The sequence below is a fragment of the Rhinopithecus bieti genome, unplaced genomic scaffold (genome assembly GCF_001698545.2).
Source record: "Rhinopithecus bieti isolate Rb0 unplaced genomic scaffold, ASM169854v2 scaffold_187, whole genome shotgun sequence".
NCBI classification, from domain to species: domain Eukaryota; kingdom Metazoa; phylum Chordata; class Mammalia; order Primates; family Cercopithecidae; genus Rhinopithecus; species Rhinopithecus bieti.
In genome coordinates this window covers 99416-111733 of record NW_016802992.1, presented here as the reverse complement: position 1 = coordinate 111733, position 12318 = coordinate 99416, and the positions used below count along the sequence as shown (strand labels likewise).

General features: G+C 38.4%; 1 protein-coding gene across 2 annotated transcripts in view; it reads right to left on the bottom strand.

Annotated features, from left to right (window-relative positions):
• The window catches only part of AHCTF1 (AT-hook containing transcription factor 1), a 97142-nt gene that overhangs the window by 20239 nt on the left and 64585 nt on the right, over nucleotides 1-12318 (bottom strand). For both annotated transcript variants that reach the window (XM_017875673.1, XM_017875600.1), the window contains 5 exons: nucleotides 7366-7516; nucleotides 6969-7076; nucleotides 4005-4197; nucleotides 2034-2228; nucleotides 964-1360 (listed from right to left, as the gene is read on the bottom strand). In XM_017875673.1, coding sequence (XP_017731162.1) covers nucleotides 964-1360; nucleotides 2034-2228; nucleotides 4005-4197; nucleotides 6969-7076; nucleotides 7366-7516 — 1044 coding nt within the window. The remainder of the gene's footprint in view (nucleotides 1-963; nucleotides 1361-2033; nucleotides 2229-4004; nucleotides 4198-6968; nucleotides 7077-7365; nucleotides 7517-12318) is intronic.

Sequence of the window (12318 nt, the reverse complement as noted above, 5' to 3'; positions counted from 1 at the left end):
ATTTTGGAGGTGAGGACGGAGAGTAGAATGGAATTCTAGAAACGTATAAGACTGCTGGATGAGTTTTAAATTGCAATTTGGCAGGGCGCAGTGGCTCACACCTATAATCCCAGCACTCTGGGAGGTCGAGGAAGGCAGATCACAAGGTCAGGAGTTTGAGACCAGCCTGGCCAATATGGTGAAACCCCATCTCTACCAAAAATACAAAAATTAGCCGGGCGTGGTAGTGGGTGACTGAGGCAGAAGAATCGCTTGAACCCAGTTGGGGGGAGGGGAGACTGCAGATTGCACCACTGCACTCCAGCCTGGGCAACACAGTGAGACTCCGTCTCCAAAAAACAAATAAATAAAAATTGTAATAATTTATTCTGTAAAGTTATTTCTAATAGCTACTGGAAGGACTTTCAAGTCAGACGATGGCATCTTACATTTCTTTCCTTAAATATTACTATTGTTTTCTAAATTTCATGGCCAAATAAAAAATCTAACACATAAGTTCTCCTCTGAAATCTCATACCTACTCATGAAGCAAGGTAAGCCACAGTTTTTAAGCCGAAAGAGTAAGCTCTGGGCATTATGTCTAGGAACTGGAACACTGTGAGCATAGAATAGTTAACTCTGACGCTTTCTTTTTGAGACAGGGTCTTGCTCTGTCACGCAGGCTAAAGTACAGTGGTGCAATCATGGCTCACTGAGGTTTCAAACTTCTGAACACTCCCACCATGCCTGGCTCATTTTTAAATTTTTATTTTGTAAAGACAGGGCCTCCCTATGTTGACCAGGCAGGTGCTGAACACCTGGGCTCACGCAATCCTCCAACCTCAGCCTCCCAAAGTGCTGAGATTACTAGCATTAGCCACAGTGCCTGGCTATGATGCTTTTCTTATGGTGGAAAAAATTCTCTTATAAACTTTATTGGGGGACATTAATAACAATTTGGAGTATTCAGAAATGAGTTCTTACCCATTTGTTTCTGCAGGTCTGAAGGAGTTACTTCTGACGCAAATACATCTTTACCTCCATCCTTTTCAGTTTGTTCAGTTACATTAGTAGTTAGTGCAGTGGAAGAGCTTTTGGGCTTACAGGCTGTGAAAACAGTCTCTTCAAGGTCTTCCGGTGATGGGGCATCCTGATACTCTAAGGTAGTTTCATCGGATGTGATTGAAACACTGCTGTTTCCTTTGCTCACATCCAGTTTCTCTAAACGTTGTGACCCCATATCCATTTCTTGATGCTCCTTTTCAGTGCTGTTCAGGAAAAAAGATGTGGTCCTATCTTTGCTCTTCAGCCATTCAGTTTCTGCTGGAACTGCACATCTTTTAGGTGTAGTAAATACTTCTAATTTGCTATCATCTGCAGCCTATAAAGTAAGATTTTGAAAAGAAAAAAATTAGTAAATATCATAATTAAGTCTAGTCCTAAGCTACTCATCCCAGTCATACCCACTCTTTCTTTGCTGTTTTTATCCAAACTATCTCCTTAATAAAAATTCATTTATTCTAAATCCTATCTCTTCTGGTATATAAAAGTTAATGGTGGCTAATGTTTCCCTAATTGGTAATATACCAGTATTTTCAGAAGACTAAAACACAGAACTAGAACTAAAACACAGGCTAGATGACCAATAATCACTGAAAGGTTCCTGTTAATCTACTGTGGATCTAAAGACACACCCTCCTAAATATACAACCAGCTAGAAACAACACAGTATAAGGTAAAAACAAACATAAAAGAAGGACTAAAAAGTAGGAGGTTTGAATCCTAGTCCCAATTCTACCACCATATATCTAGTTGACTACAGCCAACTTGGTGCTTCCGAGCCCTATTTATCTGTAAGATGAAGTGTTTGGTTTAGCCAATGGCCCCAGTGTTTCTTTCAGAACTAACCTTTTCTGATTTCATTACTAGCTCCAAGGTTATATACAAAAATCTATCGTGGTATTTAAAAAATTGATTTATGTAACTTTTTACTTGTCAGGGCTAATATATTCTTATTAAAAAATGTCTTTTCTCCCAATTATTATCAAACTTACTCCAGGAATCCATTTTGGGTTGACATCTTCTTCCACAAATGAAATTCTAGTTTCTTTAAGTCGCTGAGGAGACCTTCCAGGTGATGGAGAGGGAGATGCTAAAGGTGTTGATCGAAGAGCAGACCTCAGGATGGACTGAGGAGTGAACTCAGAAAATCCAGAAGTAGTAACTGACATGGCCAAACTTTTAGCTTTCTATGGTAAAGAGCAAATGGAATTACACCATGAAAAGTGGTTATATAAAAACAGACTGGGTCAACTGAGTCACAACAGTGGTTACATTCCCATCTCCATTAACATATCAATAGAAATATTTATTCCGGATTTCTGCAAAGAAAATACAAAATTCTTCCAGAGCTTTTTATATGTAAGTCTACAAAACACAAAACTGCATCCACAATTTTTCTAGGCCGGGCGCGGTGGCTCAAACCTGTAATCCCAGCACTTTGGGAGGCTGAGACGGGCGGATCATGAGGTCAGGAGATCGAGACCATCCTGGCTAACACGGTGAAACCCTGTCTCTACTAAAAAATACAAAAAACTAGCCGGGCGAGGTGGCGGGCGCCTGTGGTCCCAGCTGCTCGGGAGGCTGAGGCAGGAGAATGGCGTAAACCCAGGAGGCGGAGCTTGCAGTGAGCTGAGATCGCATCACTCCAGCCTGGGCGACAGAGCGGGACTCCGTCTCAAAAAAACAAAAACAAAAAAACATAATTTTTCTAAAAGCATTATTTGCAACCTAAATTCAACTAAAAAAATGCCAATTAGTAAGATAAATTACTTAACATTATAGAATTATACAAATCTATTACAGAAAACTACAGTGTAAGACTGTTGTATGTTTCAGAAAAAAAAAATTTCATCACACAAATCCAATAATAACCAAATTATGTACCAGAATCCTCTGAAGATTTTAGTACAACGAATACAAATAATCTGAAATTAGCATGTAAATTTATTTAGTAGAGATAATTCCTTCACTTAGCCTCTAAAGGCCTAGTAAACAAATTACTGAATCCCATTAGATTATAATAAATTCTGTTAGACATGTTACAAGATCATAACAATTCTTTTTTATAGACTGTTCTGGCAGCAAGTATAAAATTACTCCAATTTCATTTCATTTGAACCTAGCTGCAGAGGATACAAAGTGTGATTTTTTTTTTGACAAATGAAGAAAAATACTATACTATTAACTTATTGAAACCTAATCTTTTCAACTTATTTTAATAACTATTTTAGGAAGAGCACTTATTGAGGTATCTTTTATTCAACTTGAAAAATAAGGATTCCCTAGCTTCACTATAAATGCTTGATATCCAAACAGAGAACCGAGGGACAATGCGGAGGGGTGAGGGAGAAAGCAAGCTTCTGGGTTTCAATTCAGAACATTAGTCAAGGGGCTAGGAAGATAGTATGTTAAAAAAAAACTTTAAAAAGGAAGGGTTTAAAAAGACCACCACTAGCAGATATCACAAGTTGAGTGCTGTGATTTCTCAGCTAATAACTTATGAGATGGGAAAAGGCAATTTAAAGAGAGATACCAAAGCAGGAAGGAGTAACAGTTTTGTCAAAGGAGTCAAAGAATTTAATTAAATACAAATAAACCAAAGAACTCAATAGCATTTGATAGAAGAAATAACAGCATAATGTTATCAGAAATGGAGCTTATGTAAAAATAAAATAAAAACAAACTCAAGAACCTGAAAGTATACAAAAGACAAAGGCAAATTCGCAATAACCACACAGAACCTTATATTACATTTCAGAAAATAATGTAATTGTTAACTTTAAGCAGGAAGGGATAAATTTAATCAGCTTGGTTTTTAGAAGATGTGAAAACATAAAAAGATGCTTAAAGCATTTCCCAGCACTCCCCAAACGTATCAGTTATAAATTGCTTATTTTCTCCTTGCTACTTGAAAATAAGAGCAATCTAGTTTCATTGTGAATGCTAGATGCATAAATACTAACCTTAACTACAAGAGGAGTTTCAAGCAAATGTAATTCTGAAGTCCTGGAGATAGCGTGAGGTGATCCTTTTAATTGCAAACTTGAGGACAGTGAACGGGATACTAGGTACAAAGGAGATTTCACAGAGCATTGCTGAATAAACTCCGAACACTGAGAAGGCTGGGGGACAGGCTGAACAACCAAATCTAGCAGTCTGTAATCAGAATATGCATTTATTGAGTTATACTGAAAAACCAAAAGACTTTAGTACCCCATTTAATCAAACCTCTATATTCACTGGTAACTATGACAGCCACATGCAAATACAAATTCAGTCAAGTATATTAATGTAATCCAAAGTGCCACCATGCATTCAAAAAGTCAAAAAATTATTCATAGCAAAACAGAATTAAGAATTGCATGTAGCAACTGATTTTTAAAAAGAGTTTGCGTCGTCCTCCTTCCCTTTACCTATATTTACTGAGCTCTCGCTATGTGCCTAGCATCTATTTTCAAGTGAAGATGAACTGCCAATTATTTAAAACACTAAAGAAAAACAGGACAAAGCTTCCCTGGCAATTCATTTACTAAAATTCATTAACATGCAAAATATCCATTCACTTACATGTAATATATATAATGAAAATTGGTTCATTTTGCCTTTATGGTTCTGATTACAATAAAGACTAGACTGACCACCCCCTCCCCACAACCAAAAGTTAACTTTTTCAAATCAATGAGTTTGGTGACAAAGTACAACGTTAAGACTCTACTACAAGGTTTTCCATAATGTCCTAGTCCCAGTGATAAAACTGATCCCACTGATTACTTGTAGTGAGCATGTATAACCCAAGTAAGTTTTAAAGCTTAATATACAGATACATTTCAACTCAAAAGTCGAGTTTTCAGGTGGTAATTTTTGGTGGACCATTTGCACAGGTCACTCTTTTCTTGATTTCCTAATAAACAGTCTATCTTATGGTTGTATTTCCTAGCAGTAAAACAATCCCTTTTATTTCCCCAAATGCCAATGTGGCTCACCTGAGAATAACCAGAAAAGTAGAGTATGCTCTGGAGCCCAGAAATACAAACTTGTAGTTGCAGGACCCTCCTTGTCATTCTATCTATCGGGGCGGTAGACTCACACAGGTGACAGTGGGGAAACATTTAAAGGTCTTCCCACTTGTTACTCTATATCAAACACAGCTTTTAGATTTCCACCAAACCAAGAATACCCAATCAGGCTGCTAGACATTTCTTTTCTTCTAGATTCTCTTCTTTCTCTATCTCATTTGCATGTAAATTCTGTACTTGGATTCAATTCAAACTTGGAAAACAGTTTGCTCACTTTTATACTGAGCTATCCCAAAGGAACATTGTTAAATGTTTGCATTGTGTTAATATTTATGTTTAAGGTACCTATTTATGAATGACTGCTTCTCAAAAGCAAGGACTGTGCAACAAAAGCAACCTACCAAGTCAAAGCAAAACTCCTGCATCAACAAGACTTAGTATTTCAACATTAAAGCTTCTAAGGAAAATCTTAAGGTATTTTCTAAATGAAATGTGAAATACTGCACTAGGTCTCAGGTCTTCAATCCTGAGACCAAATATTCTTTCAGATAACCTTTTCTGATTTCATTACTATCTGCAAGGTTATATACAAAAATCTACAGTGGTATTTAAAAAACTGATTTATGTAACTTTTACTTGTTAGAGCTAATTTTTTTTTACTATAATCCATATAAAGAATACATCCTATATCACATAAAAATATCAATTACAGAAATTAGCACTTTAGCTTTACTATATGATGTACCCACAGATGTTATCTATTTTGCTGTATTTCACTGCAAGATATACTGTCTACCCAGTAATGCAAACTCAGTATGAAAAACACATAAGGTAAATATTCAAAACCCAATTGGCTCTCTTCCGAGTTAATACTGGCTTTAAGGACCTGAGGCCATTAATCAATGGTCTTTTAACTTCTATTATTGCTCCCCCCAACCTCAGAGCTATTAAATTACAAAAAGACCAAGGGGANAAAAAAAAAAAAAAAAAAAAAAAAAAAAACAGAACTACTGGTAGAAAAAATGTCAGTAATAATGACTTTCATTTAAAATATCTTCTTTCCACTTAAAACACCATCTTACCAGAGTAAATAAAGGGAAACAACCTAACTAAATTTAGTGAAAAAAAAGAAAAATCCTTTCAACCTTTAAAATGCGTCTATTATTACACTCTATACTTTTGGCCTCAGTTGTTTCTATGACCTTACCTCAAGTATCTTTTCTTAGTATCAAAATTCAGATAATCTTGTAATGATTATCTATAATTATTATAAATACTTTAAACAATGTAATTTTGTCCTTGATAAAACAATAAAAAATTTGCAATGATCCTGGGCATATTAAGAACAAATAATCAATACATTAAGATACATACTCTGTTCTCTGTGGTAGATAATTATGAACACTTTTCAACTAACCAATGCTCGTAAGTAAATACTTGCAATCACAATTTCATCTTGGATACAAAACTTCAAGTTAACTATTTTTGTAACACCACACGTAAGATGTAAAAGTGCTGCATCTGAAGCAACACAAGACATTTTAGTAGGCAATGCTGAACAGAAGAAAGCTTCAGTGAGCTACCCAAGATTAATTTGTAACTAAGTGTAAAAACAATCTTCATTTAGAGGTCTGGTAACAAGGAGGTAACAAGGAAAGTAAGTTAACAGTTTGCTCACGAGACAAACTCCACTCCGGTCCACTAAGCAGTCCGAAATTATTAAAGTTTTCAGTACACTACCTGATGTAACATTTCCTAAAATTACTGCTGCCCAAAGTATAATAAAAAGCAAACATTAAAATATTCATTTAATAATTTAAGATAGTCTATAAAATGTTAAAGATAATTAAAAATATCATTGTAATTATCAACTAACATTGTGTCTCTAAGAATGATTTAATAAATTCTTACCTAGAAATCTTTTGTGATGCTTTTGAAATTGGTGTTCCAAAAAACGCCTCAGGCAGCTCTGGAGCTGGGAGTGAATACACTACAGGAGATGGTTCTTCTATTTTTGAACTACAAAAATGAAAATTTAACTTCTAATGTATCACAAGGTGCACTGGTAACAAGTGGATTAGATGGGAGAACAAAGGGTTTTCATTTTTTTTTACTTTGTACATTTCCGCATTGCTTACAAATAACAATGAACATTTCACTTTTAAAGGTTTTTAAAAATTCTTCTAAGAAACAGAGTTTATCTTTTTTACTTACACTAATACTATAAACTTAGGCAATGAGAGTGGATTGCTGACGTCCAGTAAAGATTAACATGCAGCATGACTATGAAACATGTAAGACAACGTACCTATTGTAAGGTGTGGTGCTACTTATAGGTTCTTTGCTTGCCCAAACTTCTTCAATTTTAGATAACACATTGTTGATGAAAACAGATCTTGTCAACACAGTTCCTGTTACAACTTGCTTTGGAACTGCTGATAATGGCTTGGGTCTAGAAACTGTAAAATGAAGAATGTTGGAATTAACTGCATCTCTAACAAACAGGATTTTAATAAAAGCATATGAAAGAATGATTACAAAAAACAACCACACATTACGTGGTAAGAGTAGCTAAAAATTATATAGATAATTTTTCGTTTTTTAAGACCAGTCTTGCCCTATCACTCAAGCTGGAGTGCAGTGGCATGATCTCGGCTCACTGCAACCTCTGCCTCCTGGGTTCAAGCCATTCTCTGGCCTCAGCTTCCCAAGTAGCTGGGATTACACGCATAGCCACCATGCCTGGCTAATTTTTTTTTTTTTTGAGACGGAGTCTTGCTCTGTCGCCCAGGCTGGAGTGCAGTGGCACAATCTTGGCTCACTGTAACCTCTGCCTGCGAGGCTCAAGGGATTTTCCTGCCTCAGCCTCCTGAGTAGCTGGGACTACAGGCATGCGCCACCATGCCCTGCTAATTTTTGTATTTTTTGTTTGTTTTTGTTTTTGAGACAGAGTCTTGCTCTTGTTGCCCAGGCTGGAGTGCAGTGGCACGATCTCGGCTCATTGCAAGCTCTGTTCCCCGGGTTCACGCCATTCTACTGCCTCAGCCTCCCGAGTAGCTGGGACTACAGGTGCCTGCTACCATGCCCAGCTAACTTTTTGTATTTTTTAGTAGAGATGGGGCTTCACTGTGTTAGCTAGGATGGTCTCAATCTCCTGACCTCGTGATCCACCCGCCTCGGCCTCCCAAAGTGCTGGGATTACAGGCATGAGCCAATGTGCCCAGCCATGTGTTTTGTTTTTTTTATAAACAAATTGAAGGTCTGTGGCAACCCTGTGTCCAGCAAGTCTACTGGCACCATTTTTTCAACAGCATGTGCTTACTCCACTGACTTAGCTGTTCCCCCTTGTCTCTCCCTTTCCCTGAGGACTTCCCTTATTCCCTGAGACTGACAATATCTAAAAATTAAACCAACAAATAACCCTACAAAGACCTCAGGTGTTCATGTGAAAGGAAGAGTCGCATGTCTATGACTTTAAATCAAAAGCTAGACCTCTTATGCCAGTTAGCCAAGATGTACATGCAAAAAAGAACCTGAAGGAAATTAAAAGCACTACTTCAGTGAACACATGAATGGGAAGTCAATGCCTGGCTTCAAAGGACAGGGTGACTCTGCAGCTAGGGGTTAATGTACTCGATGACTTTAAATTAAAAGCAATCACCATTCCAAAAATCTCAAGGCCCTTAAGAATGATGGGAAATCTACTATGCCTGCCTTCTATCAATGGAAAAAGCCTAGATGAAAATACATCTGTTGACAGCATGGTTTACCGAATATTTTAAGCCTATTGTTGAGAACTACTCAAAAAAAAAAAAAAAAAGTCTTTTCAAATATTACTGCTCACTGATAATGCACCTGGTCACCCAGGAGCTCTGATGATGTACAGGGAGACGAATGCTGTTAGCAGGCATGAAAACACAACATCCATTCTGTAACCCTGGATCACAGAGTCATCTCGATTTTCAAAATATAATTTAGAAATACATTTCATAGGCCGGGCGCGGTGGCTCAAGCCTGTAATCCCAGCACTTTGGGAGGCCGAGACGGGCGGATCACGAGGTCAGGAGATACAGACCATCCTGGCTAACACGGTGAAACCCCGTCTCTACTAAAAAATACAAAAAACTAGCCGGGCGACGTGGCGGGCGCCTGTAGTCCCAGCTACTCGGGAGGCTGAGGCAGGAGAATGGCGTAAACCCAGGAGGCAGAGCTTGCAGTGAGCTGAGATCCGGCCACCGCACTCCAGCCTGGGCGGCAGAGCAAGACTCCGTCTTAAAAAAAAAAAAAAAAAAGAAATACATTTCATAAAGCTATAGTTGTCACAGTGATTCCTCTGAGAGATCTGAACAAAGTCCTCTGAAAACCTTCTGGAAAGGAGTCACCATTCTAGATGCCATTCAGCACATTCGTAATTCCTGGGAGGAGTCAAACTGTACAATAAGAGGAGTTTGGAAGAAGGTGATTCCATCTTTCATGAATAACTTTGAGGGCTTCAAGACTTCAGTGGAGAAAACAACCGCAGATATGGGGGAAAGAGCAAGAGAACTAGAATGAGAAGCAGAGCCTGGGCCAGGCATGACGGCTCATGCTTGTAATCTCAGCACTTTCGCAAGCCAAGGTGGGAGGATCACTTGAGGCCATGAGTTTGAGAACAGCCTGGGCGACATAGTGAGGCCCTCTCTACAAAAGATAGCCAGGCGTGGTGGCACACACCTGTAGTCTCAGCCACTCGGAAAGCTGAGGCAGGAGGATCACTTGAGTTCAGGAGGTCAAGGCTACAATGAGCTATGATCATGCCATGGTACTAGAGTGTCTGTGACAGACCAAGACCTTGTCCCTTAAAAAAACAAAAACAGACTAAAGATGTGATAAATTGCTGTCATCTCATGATAAAACATGAATAAATGAGGAATTGCTTCTTACAGATAGACAAACAAGTGGATTCTTGAGACGGAATCTGCAGTGTTGAGATGATAAAGTGTAACAGATGGGGGTCTCCAGGGATTACAGGAATTTCACATTTAAAAGAGAAAAGTATAATACGTAAGCGATATTGTAATTACTAGCTCCTCTAAAGAGGAATCTAGTAAAAATACCCTAAACTTTCTAGCTAAAAGAGGGTATAAAACCTTAAAAAAAAAAAAAAAAAAGCCCGAGGCTATTTAACTTCTCAGGGACAGGGTGTCTTTCCCAGGACAGGAAAACGGTTGTGTGTCACACACCTCCTCCTCAGAACCAAAAATGCTTGAAAATGGCTGGATTCTGTCATATATAAATTCCCAATTTGGGTATTTTAACAAAGCCTTTTTATAAAAAGCTACAAGAGCCGGAATCAGACCCTTTTAAATAAGATAAACAATACAACTGAGCCTTCAAAAAACTAAAAACAACTAACCAAGTAAACAAAAAGTGACTGCTGCTCCCACTGTAGCCTTGCTGAACTTGCTAAACCTTTGGACTTATCCGTCCCATAAATGGCAGGAAATAGCTAGCTGGGGGGGCACTTACCCAAATGCTAGGACCACGAAAAAGGGTGGTGGCTCATTTTTCTAACCAGCTTGACATGGGGCCACGAAATGGCCCCATGTCTTAGGACAGTGGTTATAAGTTGCCTATTAATAAGAAAAGCTTAAAAACAAACCATGGGTCAGATATTAATGGTCTAGGTCCTCAGTTACCCAGAGTGCTAAAAACAGAGACACCATTCGCTTACGGATGGGAGGATGTTACAATAGAAACTTAAAACTAAGGGGCAGCCACATCAAGGTGTGCCAGATCCTTAACCCTGCCATGTTCCTGCCCACTTCCCAGGAACTGCTCCTACACAAATACTCAACCACTATTGGTAAAATGTATTCTAGTCAAAAGGACCTAAAAAACAAACCCTTTCAGAACTCTGAAGTTAACAAAGTCTTGGTTTGTAAATCAGAGTAACATCATAAAAAGGGGCCGAGAAAAACAAAGTATACAATGCTGTCCTCACTTGGAGTTAAGGAGGCTAACAGCCTACAATCCCTGACTAGAGAGAGCCTTGTCTTCAGGACAGGCTAAGGCCACCATGTCTCCCCAGACTCTAAGTATGCTTTCTCTGTAATCCATGCCTACAGTGCTTTTTTTTTGAGGCCTCCTGACTGCAGACAATAAGGAGATTAATCATATTAAAAATATTACAGCTATTAGAGGCAGCAGTACAGTTACCTAAAAGGGTAGCGGTGGCCTGCCAGGGTCACCAAAAAAATAAAAAATAAAAATTTGAGGTTATTAAAAATAATAATAACCTAAAGACACAGCTACTAAAAAGACAACCCAAACATGTGAACTTTACAAATGACCTGATCCCAGACATCCTACTCCACAAGCCCCAGCCTCAGTGTTCACCTCCGGAATTAAAGCCAAATGGGAAGGGTATTTTCCACATTTAGATTCAGAAGGATGAACTATTAATGACAAAAAAAAAGAAAAAAAAATCTAGATTCCCAAAAAACCTAGGGTGGTCTATAACTAAATATGGTCACAGATCATCACATCATGGTAAAAAACAAAACAAATCTTATGCAATTAGTTAACAAAGATACCTGTTCTAAAAGATAACATATCAAGGATCTAACAGGTATCCCCAATTTGTACAAAATGATACCCAGATCGGGCTCCCTTGTGACTCCACTAACCTAAGCTGTCCAGCTGGGGTGGCATGCCAGGAAAAGACTGACAAGAAGACTTTACAGTGATGCCCCAGCACCCGAAAACTTCAGGTACCTACTAGTGTAGACACCTTTACTGGCTAAATAAAAGCCTTCCCTTGTCACACACAAAAAGACAAACGAGGTTGTCAGAGTTTTAATCAAAGACATCATCTTGGGGTTTCTGGCTTACTCTGACCAATCCAGAGTGACAACAGAACTGCCTTCATTTACAAAGTTACTCAGGGGGGGTCCTCTGCCTTGGAGATTTAATAGAGGAGGGTACACACAACTTAAGAAACCTCAGTCATCTAAAAAGGTCAAGCATAGTAATAACACCATAAGGGTCACGCTAGCCAAACTATGCCAGGAAACTCAAAAACTGACTAAAGCTCCTTCCCATCGCACTATCACGGGTGCTGAAAGGGAGTGGGACTTGGCCCTTTCCAATTACTATATAGAAGAGCTTGCTTGGCATGATTGAACCTTCAACGTGCGCTGCTGTTGAGACCGAGAGGGCAGTAAAACATGCTGTCGATTTTAAAACATACAAACTCTCAAAATATATAAAACCACAATCT